General features: G+C 35.2%; 1 protein-coding gene across 3 annotated transcripts in view; it reads right to left on the bottom strand.

Annotated features, from left to right (window-relative positions):
- Positions 1 to 7,553: 7,553 nt before the first annotated feature.
- LOC149572907 (L-arabinokinase-like) overlaps positions 7,554 to 22,124 on the bottom strand; it is a 245,053-nt gene continuing 230,482 nt past the window's right edge. For all 3 annotated transcript variants that reach the window (XM_089814011.1, XM_089814012.1, XM_089814013.1), the window contains 3 exons: positions 8,963 to 9,034; positions 8,537 to 8,746; positions 7,554 to 8,460 (listed from right to left, as the gene is read on the bottom strand). In XM_089814011.1, coding sequence (XP_089670137.1) covers positions 8,335 to 8,460; positions 8,537 to 8,746; positions 8,963 to 9,034 — 408 coding nt within the window. In that variant the 3' untranslated portion in view covers positions 7,554 to 8,334. The remainder of the gene's footprint in view (positions 8,461 to 8,536; positions 8,747 to 8,962; positions 9,035 to 22,124) is intronic.

The following is a 22,124-nucleotide window of genomic DNA, read 5'->3' as shown; positions in this document are numbered from 1 at the left end:
TCATTTGGTAAACCATATGATTATCACTATAATGTGTAAAATAAGCTTCTTACTCTTGGAATCTAACTTAGAGCACTAGGCATCTAGAATCCATGCATGTGCTAAAGGGCCAAAAAAGTTCAAGTGGTTGATCCTGGGCTAGAGACCAATTCATGCTTTCTCAAGGTTCCTCCCCTTAACATGTGTGAGACCTATTATGGAGATAGACCACAATACACACTACTTTTGCTCAATATTTCCTATGAACATTTATATCTTTCATCATTCACCTAAATTTTTCTATAATGGTGCAATTTTTGATTAAGTGACGATAAGTTTTGAGGGAACTCTAAAACCCAATACAAAGCAGGTTTTAAACAAAGGCACCTGAAACCCACTCTGAAAGGTATTCAATAGGCTCCACAAAATAAAATGGATCAAGGAAAAAACATGACAAAGACAAAGGGGGTGCCAAATAGCACACAACCCCCATAATCACAAGCTAGCAGTCAAGAAATAAAAAATACAATCAATCAACAGACCACCCTACAAAAAAAGGAAGAACAGTAATATTAAGATTTCCCCTTGAATCCCCATTTGTTGGATCTAAGAGTCATGTTGAGAAAAGGAGAGGGGTTCTTTGAATTTTTTCCTTTAATCATAATCCATCTTTCAACCTTGGATGCCCTAGTATTCCAAGCCAACAAATACATATAGATCTATCAAAACTAGCAGTGGCAGGGATAACATGCCCCTAACGGGAAGTAGAGCAAACACCGAAAATGATGGGAATAACAAGCTCACCAAGGGAAAAAAAATCCAACACTAGAAGAGGATACAACATTTCCTATTGTAGAAGGGCCAACATGCTTGTTAGGAATAGGAGGATAAGAAAAGACAATGTCAACAGTTGAGTTGGTTGAGTTACTTTTAGCAGGTATAATAGTCACACCTTTAATTTTCCCATTTGACAAAGCAACAACAACAAAAAATGAGTCACCATCCTTGAATGACATCCTATACTGCTTTCCATCCTCACAAGCTCTACAAACACATTGATTCTTGGTTTGAACTTCATGTACGCCAAGCACTAAATCCTCCCAAACAATCTGAGCAAGATAGTGAATGTTTAGGTGATCATATAGTTGATGCAAAAGACTACTGATATAATATGATTTTGCTATGAAGGAAAGCACAAAAGAATCACCTATATCCACAAATTTGTATAGCCCATGATCCTCAATGCCAACTACAATAGTGTGTGTCACAATGTCAATAATAAAACACTTGCATGTACTAAATACCACATAAAGTTGAGGAGAATGTTGAATACCTAATTACCAAGAGTAGATTTATTTCCATATTAGGGAAGTATTATAAATTGAGGAAAATGAAATTCCTCCCACCACACTACCAACAACGATATACTCTTCAACTTGTCCAAATATAACTAGATCAATAAAGGGAGAAAATTCTATAAACCAATCACACCTGTGAGTGAAATATCAAGAAGCACCAGAATCTATATACCAAGCAAAAGATTTCACATGGTCCAAAATCCTTTTAGCTATGAAGACATAAAAGGAAAACTCTATCTTTGTGTGCTCAATAACATTGGCTTTAAACATATACCTCCCATTTTTGTTGTTTGGAAGCCAATCAATTATGACAATCCTTGAGCAAATAGCCATATTTATGACTGTAGTTACACTGAACCTTCTTCTTCACACAATCTTGAGACTAACTAGGGCCCTTCTGCTAAGATGACTATGATTGCTAAGATTTGCATCTATCCTTGTGAAAGGATTTAGTAACAAAGGATTTTTTCGAGGAGGATGACATGGAACTGCTACCAAACTATTGTTTCTAACTATCCTGCTATAGAAGTTTGATGCACAACTCTAGAAATTTCAGATCAACATTATTGGAAGTAATGTAGAGTCTCTATAAAGTGCTTATAAGACTTAGGTAGACTCTTCAAGGTGATGACTACCATATCTTATTCCTCCATTTTTTGACCAATAGCTTTGAGTTGATCTTAAATGTCCTTAATCTTTGTGAGATGCTTTTGTAAGGACATGCGTCCATCCATCATAATGGAGAACAATTGGTTCTTCAAAAAGAATGCTCAACTCTTGTTAGATGTCTGATGAAACTCCTTTAATTCTAATGCTGACATTCTAGAAGGAATCTGAGGTAACTAATCATCATTGATAGAGAGATTGAGAAGCACAATGAATTCTTGATTTTGGTTATCAAACTTGTTCTAGTCTACTTGGATTGTGGTAGGACAAGTCTATGTTCCCTAATAATTGTATCAAGACAATGATATAAAAGATATTCAACATGCACCGCTTCTAGGTGTTATAATTGTTGACATTGAACCTCTGATTGCTTTCCAACATTAAGTTGATCAATGATGCCATCTTGCATGTTTCCCAATGCACATAGAATGAAAATCAAAGAAGAGGTGATAGTATGGAATTTGAAATAAAAATGTCAAGGCAAAAAATATAGGAAAATGCATGTGCAAAATCCATAAAATAATGAAGTACAACATACATGGATTTCAAGAGAAAATTTTGGTTGACCTAGAAAAATCCGATGAAGACCCAAAACAGATCTCAAAAAATCTAGGAGTTTGTAATCAAAATATAATTCTGGTTCCTATGAAATTTGAGGCATGGAAACCAAAATACCCACAAAATTTTGAAGATGACCTAATTGAGTTTTTGAAAAACCTACCAAGAAGCACTTAGACTTTTAATTCGACACGTAAAAGAGAGTTCCAAATGAAACTCTAGTAGTTTGTAGAAGGTAAAAAATGGATGACAACAACTCAAGAAACTTAATAAATAAAGCTTTGAGTAGATGATCCTCCAAGAAAATGGAGACATCTTGTTTGAGCACAAAAATCTACAGAGAAATGCACAAGATGTGGTTAAAAAATCACCACAAATGTGACCCTACAACCACAAATCATGAATGCACATGCCAATGATTTTTTTTTTAAATGGGAAAGTGGTTGCATAAAAAATGTTGTCTGAGACCAATGCAAGCCCAAATATGGCCTCAATTTAAGCCCAAAAATGATGTGATTTGTTGTTGATTGGGTTGAAAAAGGTAGTGCAAGATGCATAAAATAAGGCTTGCATGTTGTAGACAATGACATTAGTCTTGATGTGAAAAAACCAGATAAAATGCAAATACGGTAACAATTTGAGACGCAAAAACCTAGTTAGTTATAAGGCAATAATTTCTACAAAAGAGATAAGAACATTTTGGAAAATTTTGAAGCTAATAATTTCAATGAAGAAATTATAAATCTTCCAAAAAAAAACTATCTCTAATACCATAGTACTAATAACAAATTGGTTAATTATTTTATGTATTAACAAACAATCGAATAGATCATTATAAAGAATTTATTAAATTACAATAACATAAAGTTTCTAATAAGAAATTTTAAAAATGATCTTATCTACAATAATTAAAAAATATTACATATATGACCATTAACGTAATTGGATAATATTTTAATAGACATAACTACCTATCTGAAACATAAAAATATTGCTATAAGCAATATTATCATCATAGAAATTGCACATATTGAAGGATTGTATGAAAGAATGAATCATGATGTAGGCAATTAGAAGATATTATGACACATTCTACATTATAAATAAAAGAAGGTTACATCATGTTGAATTTCAAGATCATACTACTAATTTGGATTAGTCTCACTCATATAAATTCAATTAGAATATATCAAATTGTCCAATCAAAGATAGATGTGATATTTAGTCAATAGGTTATTATAGGCAGACATTTCACTCAATACATGTCCATCACTAAAAACCCACCTAGTAAGTATTCACTAGTTTACAGTTACCTGCCAATCAATAGAAAATTCATGCAACCACCAAAAAGTCAAAATCAAACCTTAAGCAAATCAAATGAGACCTCCATGACCAAATCAAATATTTATTGCTATGTAGATTAAGTTAGATATGTTGTTATCGAAGCACAATTTTTTAATTGCTTAATCAAAGCGCTTCTCACCTAAGCTGTGAGGAATATCAATTTTGATCAACCATAAAGATTATTATAGATTTTCCACCAATATTTATTCTTTTGATCTCTTCTTTGCCTTTCATAATATTATTTTTCATTATTCAGTTACTTACCAGAAAGAATTCCATCACTTGTGCAGAGATGAATTAGTTTTCCTTGGGTTCAGAGTCAAGCATGAAGCCCCCTTTCTTGGTTCTCTAGCCATCAACCGATCTGGATTTGATTGGGGAGTATTTTACCCATGGATTCAAGGCCAGAAACAGAGCATCGAGGACAAACTGTAATGGGTTGAACGGATCAGTTGGACATTCTTTCTCATCTTACAAATTGGGGGTTTTCATTCTCCTTTCGCCTGAGCCTCCTATGCTACCCAACTGCAATGGCCTATGCTTTCGTTTTTGTTCATATGGTTTTGTGGCTTCTTTTGTATTTTCTCACATAGTTTCTTGACAAATTATGCCTACAACTTTTCTTCATCTGTAGCCAATATTGTGATTGAACACAAGTTAAATGCATTGTCTTGTTTGTAGAAAACATGCATTTTTTTTCAAGTCCATTTGCTGATACATGATCGTAAATTCCCCAGATGTCTGGTGGTTCGTCTTTTGGTTGAATCTTGGATCAAGTAAAAATATAATTTAATCTTATTATAATCCATAAGAGAAGGCCTTGTGGGGGAAATAGATTTGTAAACTACTTACACAAATTTGGTTAGACAAATCTTCTCTGACTTTTTCATGAGACAAGAAGCCAATTCACCTTGTGTTGCGTCAGATGAATGAGGTTGCCTCTAATCAGTGAACTGGGTGCTAGCTCGTGAGAGATTCCTCCAAGAATTATCTTTTCTTATTAGTCATCCCAATTGGAACATAAAGCATTTAATATGATGTGGCACTGGAAGTAGAGAATAAAGAATTTGATCTCTTTATGTGGCAACATTGTGGTATGCGCTTGGAATAAAATAATTTTTGACAGGAAATTTGATAAAGATGGTAGGAAGCTTTGAGATTGATATGTTATAGATCTTTGTAATTATTGTTCATAAAAAGTTTCAAAAAATGATAGCATATGTATTAATAACTAATTATGCATGTACTAGTAGTTGATCAGTTTTTAGCTTTTCTGGTTGCTAATTGATCCATTTGTGCAAAAAAGTACTATTATTTTTGGGGAACGACTATAAAAGGGTGAACATAAGAGTTGTTGGATGGGCTATTCAAAATTTATGAGCCCCGGATGGGCTCTTCGACATTTCTAAGCACATCGATGGTTAGTTTTATGATCATTGTGTTTAATTTAAATTCATTTGTATTATGATTTTTATGGACATAAAAAAAAATTCAACAAAGTAATTGAAATCATTGCATTTTGTGGCTTCATATATGGAAAACCACCATATTTTCCATCATATTTGAGGTTCTCTAAAATACAAGAGTTCATTTACTTTGAGGTTTTAAATTCCAAAAGTAAATGATAAAAATAATTTGTTCTACTTTTATTTGTTGTTTTGAATTTGGGGTTTAAGAAGTTCAATTTTGGGTACATTATTACACAATTTAATTACCAATATAGGGATTCTTCATTTATGGTATTTAATGTCAAGGGAAGAAAGAAAGCCAACTCATAGAGTTTTTCTCCTCATTTAACATGATTGCAATGGACTATCCCAAGCAATACGAAGGGCGTCCCCTACTCTTGCTTGATCAAAAACATTATTTAATGCTAATGCATTGTAAGGTTGTTATGTTGACTGGGGAAAATGCAAAATGCTAGAGCTCTTTTCCCTTTTCCATTCCCTTCTGTGCTTTCCATCATATTGTATCACCTTTTTATATTTTTATTTTTATAAGTGACTAGGTTCCTATGTATGTTTCACATGCTTAAGATTGTCCCTCAACTTGAAATCATTCCAATTTATAGAATTTTAAAGTATTAAACAATTGGCAATTTTTTTGTTAATCTCTTTCACTTAATATAAAGGAAGACAGAAAAAATCATTAATTTTAATATATTATTTGAACATTGAAATCACGCTTCTTAAAAACTATTGATAACCAACACAATGGTGACAAGCTAAATAGTAATTTTTTTTCCATAGCACCATATAAACATGATGTGACCTTTTGTTGAATGTTTAGATTCTATTAATGTGGGAAATAGATTGTCAGTCATTCATTTCTTTGTTCTCCAATCTCAATAACATTATTTATAGAATGGACATGATAAAAATGAATATGCATGCTCTAATAGTAGTGTTTCTCTTTGCATATAGCATTTGTAGAAATTGGAAGAGACTTTTCTTATAAGAAATATTATAATTTGTTGATAGTATATCCCTCAAACTTATAACTATAATTTTATATGAATCTCATGAGTATTATTGTGATATTCTGATGTTTTGGTCTTGGTTGTCTAGCAAAGAAACAATGTTTGATCACAACAACATACCACTCTTTTTTTTAGAAAAATGAAATGTACATACTGGAATGACATTTTTAATGTTTACATTAACCTTGAAAAGTGTAGGTTGTGGTAAGGAGAACTTAAGGGCTTAAAATATGTTATTTTGATGAACCTATATGAAAGTCTCATTATCCTCCGCTGGGAGAGAACAACTTACTAAAGCCTCTCCACTGGCATATGCTCCAATGTTTTCTAAAACTTCTAAATTTAGGTGATTCCAAGTGGTATACATTTTCTATTTTCTTTGAAAATGAATAAAGTAGTCAGAAGTATTCTTCTTTGCCTCTACTATATATGCCTTAATATATGTCTCTTTGTGCATTTACTTCATCACTTCTCATTGGCTATATTTATCCAATTTAATATCTATTTTCCTTAATGAATACTATTGTTGTGTTACATTTATTGTGAGAAGATGTCCCTTATAGAAAGTCATCCAAACTTATATTGCTTGAAATTAGTCCTTGGTTGCACTTTGATTTGTTGGTTCCACTAAAAAATTACACATTTTTTGTAGCTACATGCCATTGAAATCCATTTCTTCTTCTTCTAAAAACAAGCCACTCATTAGCTTGTAATACATTCTATTAAACTTACAAATAAAAAAGTGTGTAAATGTTAGTTTACTTTATGGGCAAAACGCATACCACTTTAACTGTCTTTATTTTTTTTTGTTTTCCTTTTCTACATTTCTTTTGTTCTATAATTCATGCATATTAATTTAAGAACAAATTTGTTTTTATCTTCTACATTTCAATTATGTATGTGACTTGACCATTTACTATTTAACTATTTCAATTTAACTATGTTTATTTTGTTTTCCTCTTATACATTTCTTCATATTCTATTAAACGTTTTGACAAAAAAATACATTTGAATAGTTGTTTTATATAGATTTACATCTTTTGCTGCTATTGGCATACCCCTTACTCCTTTGGATACAAGTGCTAATGATATTAATTCTATAATACAAGAACAAGAACTACCCTACAAGATATCTTATGAGTTACACAAGTTTATATTCACAAGTAGTATTATAGAACATAATTTGATGATTATCAAGACTTGAAGGAAAGAAGTCTTGTCCCATATTTACAAGTTATCCTGAAAGGGGGCATTACAGGATGGGAGACTCGAACTCAAAAATTTATTTTCTCCTCGAACGTTTTCAAGGATATTCTCAAAGATTTGCAATAGATAGAAAGCTTTTTCTCAAACCTGCATCTGCTTGGGAATGGGAGACTTTGTCTAGGAGTTTGCTCTTTTGAATTTTGTGAGGCAGAATCTTGAAGATTTACAATAATACTTCAATTATCAAAACAGGTACAAAGGACTCATTAGTCATGATTGAGTGTATCGACCAATTGCGTTGATTAAATTACATTCTGCCATCAATTCTGTCCTTGCAGTTTTCCTGTGAAGAATAATCCAGTGATGTCTCTCACAAACAATAAATTTCCCACTCTCTTATCAAATATGGTGATGACAGCTTTCTTAAATTAGAATAGCTAGCTAAATTATTCCATCTAACATTTAGTAAGTACCACAATACCTTTGAATAGCGACGTGTTTCACATTTGTTCTATTAGAGGCTAACAGATTGGCAACAAATATGGTATCGATATTTGACATGAATCATACCTCATTGCCATCTTACCTTTTAATTATGATCATACACCTTATTATTGCCAATTTTGGACAATCTAGATAGTTTTAATTGTTGTCCTATGTTTGTTATTTACGGTGGAGCTAAAAACACACTCTTGGTGTTCAATATGGGTGGATTTCTCCATTCAAAAGTCCCACAAATTGCAATCAATGGACAGAATTCCCATCAAATCGGCGTTGGATTTTAAGATGGCCAAATTTTCCAGCTCCAGGGGAAGAACCTTCAAATATGAAAGGTAAGTGACCTGTTGCTGCTTTATACCGTTGCTGAATCTGCGCATTTAAAAATGTCGATCAATACAACATAATACATAAAAGTAGGTGTGTTTCTTTGAAAGAATTCACTTACCTCAATTATGTCTTCACTGCTTTGAATACAGTTACGACCAAGTACACAAACTGTCCCACCAGATCCTCCACCTGTTATCTTTGCACCAAACAAGGTACCTTTTCTATCATCACCGCCATTCTTTTTCCCGTGCTGCATTTGCTGGACGAGATTTACGATTCGATCTGTGCCATCTGAACCAAGCCCACACTTGGAATAGCTATAGTGGGACTGTGGAACATGAAAAAAATCCATTCCTAAATTATTATAATATTTTGCTTGTGGTTTTAAAGCGAGAAGTGTATAATCCATTTCTTCAGCATAGAAGTTTCGCTTCTAATATTAGTCATCAATGAGTTGTAAATATATTCAGATTCTCAATCAAAAGCCGATTTTGTATGAATAAGCTTGTTGAAAAACAAGGAAACTATCACTAACAAGAAATACCTGATACAAGAGTTCTCCCAGAGCAGACAATTGCTCATCAGTTGAAGCTGCTGATAACAGGGCTGCAAATGTCTGGAGTCGAAGTACTACTAACATATAAGAATTTATTAAAGAATAATCATCAAATCTTTAATAATTAAATATAATCCTTCTCCAATAGGTGTTACTTTCAATGGTTAATTAATGACGCATGACAATGACCAGGGTTAACCAAGTCACAAAACTAAAGTGCTGGTTACAACTTGGTTCCTAGAAAACTTCTCTATACAGATGATATGAACAGCAGCCTGTTTTCTTGTATCTATATACAAGAATATCACACCAATTGTTAGTTTTCCAGGACGACATGCAGGGGAAGACTAGAATTTCTCAGGCAGTAGACCTTATGACTGAGATCTTCATCACACCAACACCTCCACCCTGCTAGTAAATTGATGATATGAACATTTTGTTTCTTCAATTTTAACATGCGCACAAATAAACTTCTCATGCTTTATAAGCTAACTGGAATTAAGTTCACATATTTTGATTTCTAACACGGATGCCGATATTGCAAAATGATTCAGTTTGCTCTCATCATGGCAAGAACTGCTCTGCCCCTTCTATGTACTCTACTATCTGACAAAATAAAATTTAAATAAAACAAAATTAAGAATAGATACCAGATAGATAAGCAAAAGAACAGTAAGAAAACTTGGCGGAATCGCCAAGGCTCACGACTCTTGGGCGTCCAAGTCGAGGACTTGCGAGTTTTTAGGAAAAGTGCCCTGAGTTTTTAGTAAGAACACACAAATATTTAGGAAATGCTAAAAACAAACGTAAATCAAACCCCACTTTTGTATTTTTCTTTTCTGAGTCCTTGCTGAGTCTTTGACGAGTCTCCAGTCCAAGTCCTATTTTGGGCTGCCGAGTCCAAACAAGTTCAAGTTTTCAAACTATGAGGGTCCTTTTGGTTGTGGAATACTGGAATCAGCTAATTAAGGAAGTTCTAAATTCAGAAAATGGTTTTTGAAATATGATTTTAACCATTTGATTTACCTGCAAGATGAGTAGGAATCATACCCAAACAAAGATCAGTCCTTAAAAGATAAATTCAACTCTTTTTTTAAAAATCTGAGCTTGAAAAACTTAAAAAGGGAACATCATCTGAATAACCAAAAAATTACTTAGTAAGAAGCTCGCGCATCTGCGCCAAGTTAAACTGGTTATATTCCGTGGTATCACTATGAGAGGCCTCGTGACAATCCCAGGGGAACAGATATAGACCAAACCATATCCCTGCCTCCCTGGCGGCCATTGCCAACTCAGCAACCATATCACCCCTACCCCCTTCCTAGGGGCTTCTGCTCTTCATAGAGTAATTGGTGCAGGTGGAGAGCCAGAAGTAGAAGCCATCATGGTGCTTAGCTTTCAGGATGACGGGGCGGAAGCCCGCCTCTCTGGTCACCATCACCCACTGCCTGGCATCGTGGAACGGATTGAAGAGCGAGGGGTCCGCATGGCCTATCCCCGACTCGCTGTCAGTGAAAAGGTTCATGTCGAAGTGGAAGCACGTCGCCTTCCACTCAGCTGCCATCTCAACTGCTGCACTAACAGGAGTGGCAGAATGGGCACAGGGGGCAAAGTATTCGTTGCCATTGTTGACCATGATATTAGGAGGATCAACAACACTAATATGGAGTCCATGGATTGTGGAAACTATTGTAAATATGATCACTGTGTATCTCTCTGAAGCTTCAGAAACCATATATGATCATTGCAAATCTCTTTGTGTGCTTGCATTATCAGTTTCAGTTGAGCTTCTCTTCGGTTGAAAATTGTAGATTTGTAAAATGGCAAATACCATACGTGGAGCTCAGCATAGGGGCAAAGGAACAATAAAATAAAATAAAATAAATTATAAAATTTGATTAAATAGGCAAATGGACTTTGACAAGTTTATAAAATTTGACTTTCAAAAAGTAGAAGTTCCAATTCCACCTTTTGAGGTGGAAGGTTCATAAGTTCATTTTGGGTAAAAATAGAATTTGGGAATTCTAATTCCATATGTTTTTCTACAAACAAACTACAAATTTGGTAATTCCAATATTTATATTTTCCAATTTCAGCCCAATTCCAACAACCAAACAGGTCTTGATTGGTCTTACAATGCAATTTGGCTCCTTGGCCTTACAAGATCTCTTAAAGAGATTACAATTAACAACAAAATGGTCCAATAGACCTTATTACTACATTATCAAATCAAATAAGGATGGGTCTTCATGAGATGCCCCTACACCAAGGAGCAAGATAAAGAACCAAATACAGAATTGGGAAAATATACAACACCTTCTTTATTAAGGGAGCTATTAAAGAAGGAAGCTTTCAATGAAGAACTAATTGGAGATATTGAAAATATCATGGAAAATGTTGGGAAGGAAAACAAAAGTCAGCCAACAAAGAGATTACCAAAGATTACAAGGAATAGTTCTAGTGCCCCAAAAGTTCAAATTGCCATTCCAAGCGGAGATAAAACAAGAGAAGATGTTCTCACTGAAGATTATGATATTGTGGAGCATAAGTTGCGAATCACCACAAATAAGCGAGAGATTGAGGATGCACATTGAGCCATTTAGGTACTAGAACAAATTTTGGGGAAAAATAAGCAAAACAAGTTGGAAAGTTGAGAATTGAAGGAATATATCAAACACTTGATGGGTCTGTCACACCCCTTTTTGGAACTAATATATTTCATGTTCCGTATTGCTATGTGCCATAGATAGTCTATCTTTTCATCAAAATGTGGTTTTGAAAATATGCCCTAAGTGGTTCGCAGTTGCTTAAACAATGGGTTTTATGCCCTAAATGGTTTCGGTTTTACATTATACAGTTGTTTTGTAAGTGTCGTAAATGGTTTTATTTGGACTAAACCATGGTTTTGCAAGTTGTGCTCTAAGCGAGTTCTGATTTCTAGTTTTATAGATTTTACCTAAATGAACCCAACAAGATTTAAATTAAGATTTTAAACTATATTGTAATGAAGGTTAACGATAAACTTAATTTAATTTTAATGATGTTTCCATTATTATTCAAACTAGGGAAATTGAATTATTTTACTTTATACATGATTATTAATCCATCATAATATGATAGCAAATTGACTTCTATTTTGTGGCAAGTGGTGCAAGATCAAAGTGACCCCAAAGGAAAAGGGGGACAAAGCATCGTTGGGAAAGAGGGAAAAGACTTGGTAATGGGGCAAGGAGACCTTGATGTGGTAGTGAAAGTTAAGTACCACTGTGGATGTTGCTCACTTTGTCAAATTGAAATTCTTGCAAGAATGAAAATGGTTATGTTTCTTTACTAGGATTACGAGCATGGCCCTAAAGTCATATTGACACCCTGACTGTTGACAATTGGCTTTATGTAGTGATGTAATTTTTGTCATTAATGGCAACACATGATGTACACACTTGCAAAAAACCTCGGTAATAAAGATACTTAGCTTTTGGTACTCAAAATTGTCTTAGTATGAAATGGGTTTACAACTATACATTGTTTTATATGTAAAATGTTTCTAACGTCATTTTATGACTAACAAAGATAGGTGGAGACAGTATACATGTTGATGATGATGTGTATAACCTCGGACATCAGTGCAGATAGTACAGAAAAGAGATTCACAATTTACCAGTGAAACAAAACAGGGAATTAAAGGGAAAGAAACCAATTAGGGCCGACATCCTAGATGTTTACTCTAAGTTGGAAAAGTATATTGTGGTCTTAGCCAACCTAGCGGCAATTTGTGAAAAGGCATGGTATTTATGCAAAGACATCTTGCAAAGTCATTAGTGAAGTAATGTGCAATTCTAATATGAAAAGTGATATGTGAACTTTTTGTGAAGCGATATATGCGAAGTTTTTGAGAACTTGATTTCGTGATTTCAGATCGAGTTGAGGTCAGAGATCAGCCAAGAAAGAAAGTACAACATCTATATACTTGAGGATTAATTATTTGTTTGAGTAGTGAGCTCTTCTTGCATCCATTGTACTACAACTCCTAACAGGGTTGGAATTTCCTAACAGAGACTCTCTATACTGAATTTGCTCATTCACTCCTAACAGGGTCCATCCTCTAACAAAGAACATATATATCAGTATATTATCTAGTGGGTATCATCCCCACTGGGGTTTTCCATTGGCCAGGGTTTCCCTAATTAACAAAATATGGTGTTATGAGTTCCCTTTATGCATGGTTATTATTATTGTTCAACATTACTTGTTTACTTTCTTATGCTGCCGACAAAAGTTTGTAGAATACTAATTCACCCCCGCCCCCCAGTATTCCCTATTTCTAACAATTGGTATCAGAACACAGTTACTCAGAAGAGGCTTAACAAATCTCTATGGATATGGAACAATTGATGAAGAACCTTAAAGAGGCACTTGAACAAATTGATCTCCTTACTGAAGAAAGAGATAAGTTGAAAGATACATATGAAGACTCCAAAGTATAATTGAAGATCTAAAATCCAAGCCTGAATCTATTGAATCTATTGGTGATGATGAATATTCAAAACTAAAAACAGAATACAAGATCTTGAAGCATGAATTGAAGATTACCAATTTAAAGTTAAGTTTGAATAATGATCCTAGCAAAATTGAATCTGATTTGAAGACTGAAAATTCAAATCTTGAGCGAGTCTAGCAAAGAAGACATCTAAATTTGAAACATTGAAAGAAGATCATGAAGAACTTTATAAGTACGACACTATTGTGAAAGGTGAACTAACTCAGTGCAAGAAACAACTTGAAAAGCTTTACACTAGCAGAGAAAAGCTTGATGAATCAATGTCAATACAAAGACCTACCTATGATAAGACTGGTCTTGGTTATCTATTTAACATGTCTGCAAAGAACCCTAAAAGTAAATTAGATCCGAAAGAGAAAGATAAATCTGATGATAAGATTGAATCCAGTCAATCTTCTAATAAATCCAAAGAAGTTGGACAAGATAAGGAAATTGAGAAATTGGATGAACCTAAGCAAGTGGAATCTCCTAAGGAAACCAGGTATGAATTTAGAGGTAAATGTTTTCATGTAATGAAATAGGTCATATGAAAAGAGATTGTACAAATAAATCATTTAATCATGTTAGGAAATTTTACTGTCATAATTGTCATGGTCTTGGTCATAATGCAATTGATTGTAGGAAACCTAATTATGATAATGATAGAAGAAATAGTAGAATGTCTGGAAACACTAACCCTACAGATAGAAGAAGATCTAATGAAAGGACATCAAGAGAAAGTAGACCTTATGAGAAAAGGAAGCAGATCGTGTGTTATAAGTGTAACAACATTGGGCACATAGCTCGAAATTGTCAAGCACCTATTGATCAACAAAATTCTAGAAGCAGAACCCCAGTATGTCAATTATGCAAAAACTTTGGACATACAACAAAGTACTGTAGAATAGACAGAAGCAATAATGGAAGGAACTTCAGAAATGACAGAAGGAATCATGGAAGAAACTTCAAAAATAGAAGCAACAATGGGAGGAACTTCGGAAATCACAGAAGGAATCATGAAAGTAACTCTGGAACTAAGAAAGACAATGAAGAACAAACAAATGTAATCAGTAAACTTTGAGAAGAACTTAATGAGGCATTTGTAAAGGGATTAGATATTTCAGAGGAGAAGTTAGATGGTTCTGAGACAAGAAAATCAAAGTCAGTAATCAAGTTTGATTCAACTGAGTTGAATTAAGTTTGTTCACAGCACTAGAATGGAAACTTTATTTAGAGATCGAGCTATGAGTAGCGAGGTTGAGAGAAGATGGATATTGATAAGTTTGGATTGTAGTTAAGCTTGCTTGCAATTTAGAGCTTATTGAAACAAGTTACGAAGGAAATAAGAGTTACTGTTGTAACGGAGAAAGTTTACTCTGTGACAGAAGATGAAATCTATGTTTCTACAACAAATTTCATGAAGCGAAGTTTTGTGGAGCATTGTCATGATGAAAGGAAGCTATGGTGAACCTCAGATAGTATTCGAAGATCGGACAGTTGATCTTGAGCAGATATTTAATTTCAGAGTGAAATAAACATCTTTTTTGATTTAGCGAAGTACACAATTAATGCAAGTTTAGGATGAATAAATAGAGTACGAACTTGATTATTTCTACATTGCGATCATCTCAGAAGCTTAGAGCCCCCAGAAGCAATTGGCAAAAGTGATTTCGAGCAAAACCCTACTCCAAAAAAGGAATTTTATCGTTCTCTACACAGAAATTCTTCGATAAATTTTTATTTGGTGTAATCATGGATATGTCAGTTGTTTTGAATGTTGAAAATGTCAAGAGACCCAAAATAAAGGTTGTTCCTGTGAAACCCCTAGAGGAAAACCCTAATTCGGCTTTATCAAATACTCTGGACAACGTAGTTTTCTTAGAAGATGCAGGAAGCTACCTGTGTAGTAAGTTTGAAACCATTGGAAGTGAGTTTATGAACAAAGATATGGAAAAAAATTTCAATCATGATATGACTATTAACCCTGGATATGAGCATCTAAAAGACTTAGACTTAGTCAGATATCATTTTTATGCAAACTTGATACGAAAGAATGGACTTAGATCATATTGAGCAGAATTCATAATGGAAAGATTTGGATGGGAGCCAATGTAGTTGACATCTCTGTCGACCTTATTCATGAGGTCACTAGTCTTAGCAAACAAGGCAGTGTACCTATTGGTGAGAAACTGGTTAAGTAAAAGGTTGAAAGTTATACTAAGGTGGTTTACAATGGTAAAGCAATGGTGATCAGCACCATCAAACAACATGATGTAAGATTCTTAAGCAGAATCATTGCATATTCTATTTGTGCATGTTCTAAGAGTGATGAGTTGTCAACAGGCTTCATTTATGCAACTTATAAGATGTGTGTTGAGAAAGAACAAGTGAATTTAAGTGAGATTCTGAGAGTACAACTTCTTGAGAATTTAGAGAAAATTAAGAGAACTAAGAATGGTGTATTTAGATTCCAGTCTCTGATTAATCATATTTTCTTTCATGCACTTAAGATATTTCCATTTTTATCAGTTACTGATATAATAAGTAGTGAAAGATGCACTATGGACAACATAACAGATGTGTGCAGAAGGCATCCAACAGAGAAAATCTTGGACAACGGAAATTTGATTATGAGGACATTTCAAAATGAAATGAAATAGAGATTCAGAATTGCCCCTGCAATCGTTGATAGATTTAAGAATGATATATGTTTTATGGCAGATACTGACTTAACCTATATTGAAGCAGTAGAACCTCAAGAAACATTTCTTGAGCCCCTAGGTTATGAATCAAGCGATGATATAGCTATTAGTTATATTGATTTAATGTTAAAATCCAATATAAATCAAGCATCATACAGATTTGGAACATATGAGGAGATAACCTTGTCAGCCTACTAGGCATCATTAGAAAAGGCATCTCATAAGAAGATTGCATTCATAATGAAGAAAGCACCATTTAAGACCGATACGTCAGAAGAAGAATCTCATGCAGTTAGACAAACAATCTCTGGACTGAAACAAAATGGTGAACAAGGTGTAATGTATGTGACACCTTTGTCAATTGGCCAAGCATCCGGTATATCTATTGCAGAAACTCCTAAAGAACAGAGCATCCCATATGTTGTTGTATCAGCCGAACAACCAAGTGGATCTAAAAGGCAGCCAAAAAGAGTTAAGTAACAAGCTACTAGACTAGAGAAAAGAAAGAAAACATTGTTGACAATTGAAGACTCCAATGATGAAGAAGAAGAAAAGGAACAAGAAGACAAACAACTAGAGAAAGTCATTGTTTCCAAGCAGCCAACAGATAAAACAAGGCAACCCAGGAAACCAAAGATAGAGAAGATTAACACAACCATTGTTAATGAAGGGAACTTTGTGCAAATGAACAAGTTTTATGATTTGTATAGTGATATTGAGAAGGAACAGATTGATATCTCTTCTGTGAGATATATGATTCTAAATAACTTGAAACTTAAGGATATTAAAGGTTTTGTCAATCAGAAAATCTATGACAGACTTATAGCAAAGAAGGCATCAATTGGGGAAGAACATATGGAACTTCGAAAATCAATGATAAGAACTATGTGCAAGACTGAAGATGAAGACAAAATAAAGAAATTGATGAGTAAACTAGCACCCTATCTACGGAACAAAATAAGGCCTATTCTATTTATGGGAGGTGATAAGAATACAATAAGAAGTGAAATTGTTGCAGCTATCAATAAAATGTTGATGGAGGTAGAGACAGCTCCTACCACTGCAGAGAAAACTTCAGAAATATCAATAAGTGGTGATACTATGCAAATTGATCAAACTAGTGTCAAAATTAACATTGATGATAATCCTTTTGTAAGTTATGATCAGCCTGAGCCCCTTTCCGAAGATATTCAGGATTAGTTGAGACTAATTGAAGAAGAGAAAAAATAGCTAGAAGAAGCAAAGAAGATTGAAGAAGCCAAGCTGAAATTGCTTGAAGAAGAAAAGAAGTAGAAAGAAGATGAAAAGAGGAAAGAAAAAGAAAAAGAGAAAAAGTTGGAAGGAGAGAAGAAAGAAAAAGAAAAGGAACAAAGAGAAAAGAAAGAAAGAGAAGAGAAGGAAGAAGAAGAGAGAAAATCAAAAAAGGCAATAGAGAAGAAACAAGTGGAAGATGAGGTGAAAGCCTCTAGCTCATCCTCTCATATATCTCTTGCTAACCTTACAAGTGATGATGATGATCAATCTAACTTGATCTCATCCTTGACAAAATTATTTGAGAAGAACAAAAAGGTCAAAGTCTACAGAGAGCATTAATGGAGGTGATTGACAAATTATACAACACCCTCACAGCCAAACGCACTAAAGCAGAGCCCAAACGGAGAGCACAAGCAATTGTAAGATCATTTGATGATAAGTTTACAAATTTGTTGAATGTTGTTGAGTCTAAGGCTCAAATTTCACATGATGCTAATCTTTTTAGCACCATTTGTCAGAATATTTGGAATAATTTGCTAAGTCTTGACACTTGTATCACGGAACTCCAAAGATGTCAACAAGTTGGCAAGGTACTGTCATCAAATGTACTATATCTCATAAGTTGACCAAAGATTTGGATAGAAAGATTCAAGGGAAGCTGAGTGAGCCGGAAGCTCTAACTAGTCAGATACAGCAACCCACTTGCAGAGTTGATGAATTGGAAGGACAAGTTGTCGGTGTTCACATAGACATTAGGAAACTAGAACTTGAAAAAGAACTAATTTTGAGAAGACCATCAGAATTCAGAGAGCCTATTGCTTTGAAGATATCAGCCATTGAGAGACAATTGGAAGAATGTGTCAAAGCAAAAGACACTTATGTAAATTTTACCTACTCCGACCTTAATGTAGTTGAGATTGCATCATATGCCTTATGTGCAATGCTCACTATTGCCGAAGTAGAAAATGACACATGGGAGAAAGGTATGAATAGTTTAAAGGCAAATTTTGATGATTGTATGAAGATATTAGCAACTTGAGGTAGCAAGACAATGTTTGACAACAGTCGAACAACTTTTTTGACAGTTTTTGAACTTTTCGACCATTTTCATTGATGTCAAAGGGGGAGAAGTTGTAGAAGAGAATTGTGAAGAAAGTTATGTATGTAGCAATCATATCCAAAGGGGGAGCAATTGAGCATTTGTAATATGAAGTATATGTAATGTAATAGATGATAAGTATTGTAAGTTTTTGTTAAGGTTTTGTCACTTAGCCAATATTCCTTACTTGGTCGCCATCAGTGCCAAAGGGGGAGATTGTTGACAATTGGCTTTATGTAGTGATGTAATTGTTGTCATTAATGGCAACACATGATGTATATACTTGAAGAAAACCTCGGTAATAAAGATCTTAGCTTTTGGTACTCAGAAAATTGTCTAAGTATGAAATTGGTTTACAACAGTACATTGTTTTATATGTAAAATGTGTAATGATCCGACCCACGCAACTACTCTTAACAATCTTTCTACCAAATAAAACCCATAGAAGATTTTGGAGGACGGTACGGTGCAATTGGAATTTGGAGTACAGGTGCCAATTTGGAACATCACTGACGATATGGAGGTTGTATGGTGTTTGAGTGACTGTACAGTATGATGGGTGGAGATGGGTCGTACACCAAGGATGTGAAGGCCATACGGCATGGAGAAGCTTGTACGGTGGGTAGTAGGGTCCGTATAGTAGACAGACCGTACAGAAAGAAGGCACAATGGCCGTAGGGAGGAGGGTGGAGGGACACAATGGTTGTACGATTAGGCCATATACTAGATGCCAAACAAGGTCGTACGATGGTTCTAGAGGGTCATATAGTGAGTAGTGAGCTATATGGTATAGGTGGCCATGTGTAACAATGTTGTACGGATGAAATCGAGTGTTGGGAAATGATCAAATCACTTAATACAACCAAGATAAGACTCGAACAAGAAATGGAGAGTGAACACAATCATTCAATTAATATTCGCAATATGATGGTGCTTCGATTTACCAGATACAAGTGAAGTATTACAAGTGACAACGGAATAGGGTGAGGGTTGAATCCCACCGAAACTGCACGAGCCAAATAGGGAAGATCTTTCACTTCCGAAATGGTGAACAATCCAGAACTCCAATAGGAATTCGCAGTACATAGAAATAATCAAAAGCATGCCTAAAAACTACCTACAAGCCATTGCTTAAATACCTGTCGGGAAAACTTTCGGAGGGTGTACAAAGATAGCCGACAACAAGACAAACTATGGAAACAAAACAAAAAAGGGTCCAAGATATATTAAATCAATCGACTCATTAACAATAGTTTGATGAATAATTTATTTTATAACAAGAACATTACAGTCCTCCCGCTCCAAATTTTGCTTGTCCTCAAGCAAATGCAATGCTACGTGTTGGAGAATATGCTCACCTTCCCACATTGCGTCATCCAATGGCAAGTGTTTCCAATGCACCAAAAATCCCTTCACCATGCGGTTCCGCAGGGTCTTCTCACGAACTTCGATGATCTCGGCTAGTTCCAATATGAGGTTTCCTTCTTCATTGAGTGGTGGAAGGTTTGTGGCTACCGTGACATTCTGCCCCACAGCCTTCTTCGCATGAAACATGAAAGATGTTATGAATACAGCTTTCCTCTGGAAGTTCCAGCTCATAAGTGACTTCACCAATGCAATGAACTACACAATAGGGGCTATAAAATCGTGGCTTTAATTTTTCTTTTATCTTTTCCTTCAATGAGGATTGTCAATATGGCTGGAGCCTAAGATAAACTAAGTCCCCTACTTCGAAACTCCTCTCCATTCGGTGTTTGTCAGCGTACATCTTTTGTTGATTCCGTGCCCATTGTAAGTTTTCCTTCAGGTGTCATAGGATGTCTTGACCCTCCTAAAGCCACTCCCTCGCCTTTGGTGCACGATTGTCTCCCAGCACTGTGTCGATGAAGGAGAGGGGTTCATACCCGTACAGAGCTTTGAAGAGCTTTGAATGGTGTCATCCCGATGGACATATGATACGTGGTATTGTAACAATATTCTCCTAGGTATATCCACTTGACCCATGCCTGTTGTTGTGCCGATACATAGTTTCGAAGGTAACCTTTGAGCCACTTGTTCACAATCTCCATTTGTCCGTCTGTCTAAGGGTGGTAACTAGTACTTGGTGACAATTCTGTCCCTGCCAATCTAAACAGTTCTGTCCAAAAGATACTGATGAATCGCCCATCCCAATCACTGACAATGTTTCAGGGTAACCCATGTAGACGAAAGACTTCTCTAAAAAATAGATCGACAACTTGTGCAGCCTGAAAATCTGAGGGGATGGCGAAGAAATGTGTGTACTTTGTCAATCTGTCAGCCACCACAAAAATACAATCCATTCTGTTCACCTTGGGAAGCCCCATTACAAAATCCATCGAGATACTTTCTCACTTATGTTCTAGAATTGGCAAAGGTTGCAGTAACCCGGCAGGTAGAGTATGTTCAGATTTGTTCTGCTGGCAGACCACACAATCTCTTACATACTACAACACATCTCTTTTAAGTCTTTTCTATGAAAACCTTTCCCAGAGACTTTTGTAAGTTTTGAGGAAACCAGGGTGTCTTGCCAAGGGTGAATCGTGTACTTCCTTCAAGATTTTCTACTTCAATTTGGATTCCGACACTAAAAATATCTTATTCTTATAGTAGATAATGTCATCCACCACTTTGTACTGATCGTCCTGGGTGTTGCCATCCATTAGCTCACAGGCAAATGTGTTTTTGAAATATTCTACCAACAAATGTGCCTTCCAGTCAGTTGAAATCTAGTTTAGTGAGTAGATGGCAAGTATCCTGGACAAGGCATTTGCAACCACATTGTTCTTTCCTTTCACATATTCAATGTCAAAATCAAAAGCCTGAACCTTGCTTACCCATTTCTGTTGCCTTTCGTTCAAATCCTGTTGCTCCAGAAAATATCTCAAACTGTTGTGATCCATATGGGCGACAAACTTGGTGCCCACCAGATACTGTTGAAACTTGGTTAGTGCATGTACAATGACCAACATTTCTTTGTCATAGATGGAATATAAGCGTTCCATTTGTGTAAGCTTTCTGCTCTCATAAGCTATGGGGTGTCCATCTTGCATTAGTACTGCGCCAATGCCTTCTCCGGATGCATCGCACTCTAGAATGAATGGTCAAGTAAAATCCAGTAATGTAAGTACTAGATAAGTGCTCATTGCCTCTTTCAACTTATCAAAAGTGAGTTGTGCCTTTTTGTTCCACTGGAAAGACCCCTTCTTTGTCAGATCTGTTAAGGGTGCACTAAGCTAGGAGAACCCTTTAACGAACCTCCGGTAATAAGTGCACAGTCTAAAAAACCCCCGCAAATCCGTGAGTGATTTTGGGGGAGGCCAATCAAGGATACCTTGAATCTTCTCCTGATGAACTTGAACTCTATATTTATTGACAACATGCCCCAGGTACAATATTTCTGTCATACCGAATTCACACTTGGATCACTTGGTGAACAGAAACTGCCCCTCCATGGTACTTAGGACTTCATCCAGATGCTTCAGGTGGTCCTCCCATGTCCTACTATAAATAAGATCATCAAAAAATACCAATAAGTAC

The sequence above is a fragment of the Cupressus sempervirens genome, chromosome 2 (genome assembly GCF_028749045.1).
Source record: "Cupressus sempervirens isolate cs-2001-9-10 chromosome 2, ASM2874904v1, whole genome shotgun sequence".
NCBI lineage: Eukaryota > Viridiplantae > Streptophyta > Pinopsida > Cupressales > Cupressaceae > Cupressus > Cupressus sempervirens.
The sequence above is the reverse complement of the archived record's forward strand: the minus strand, read 5'-3'. Positions and strand labels throughout refer to the sequence as shown.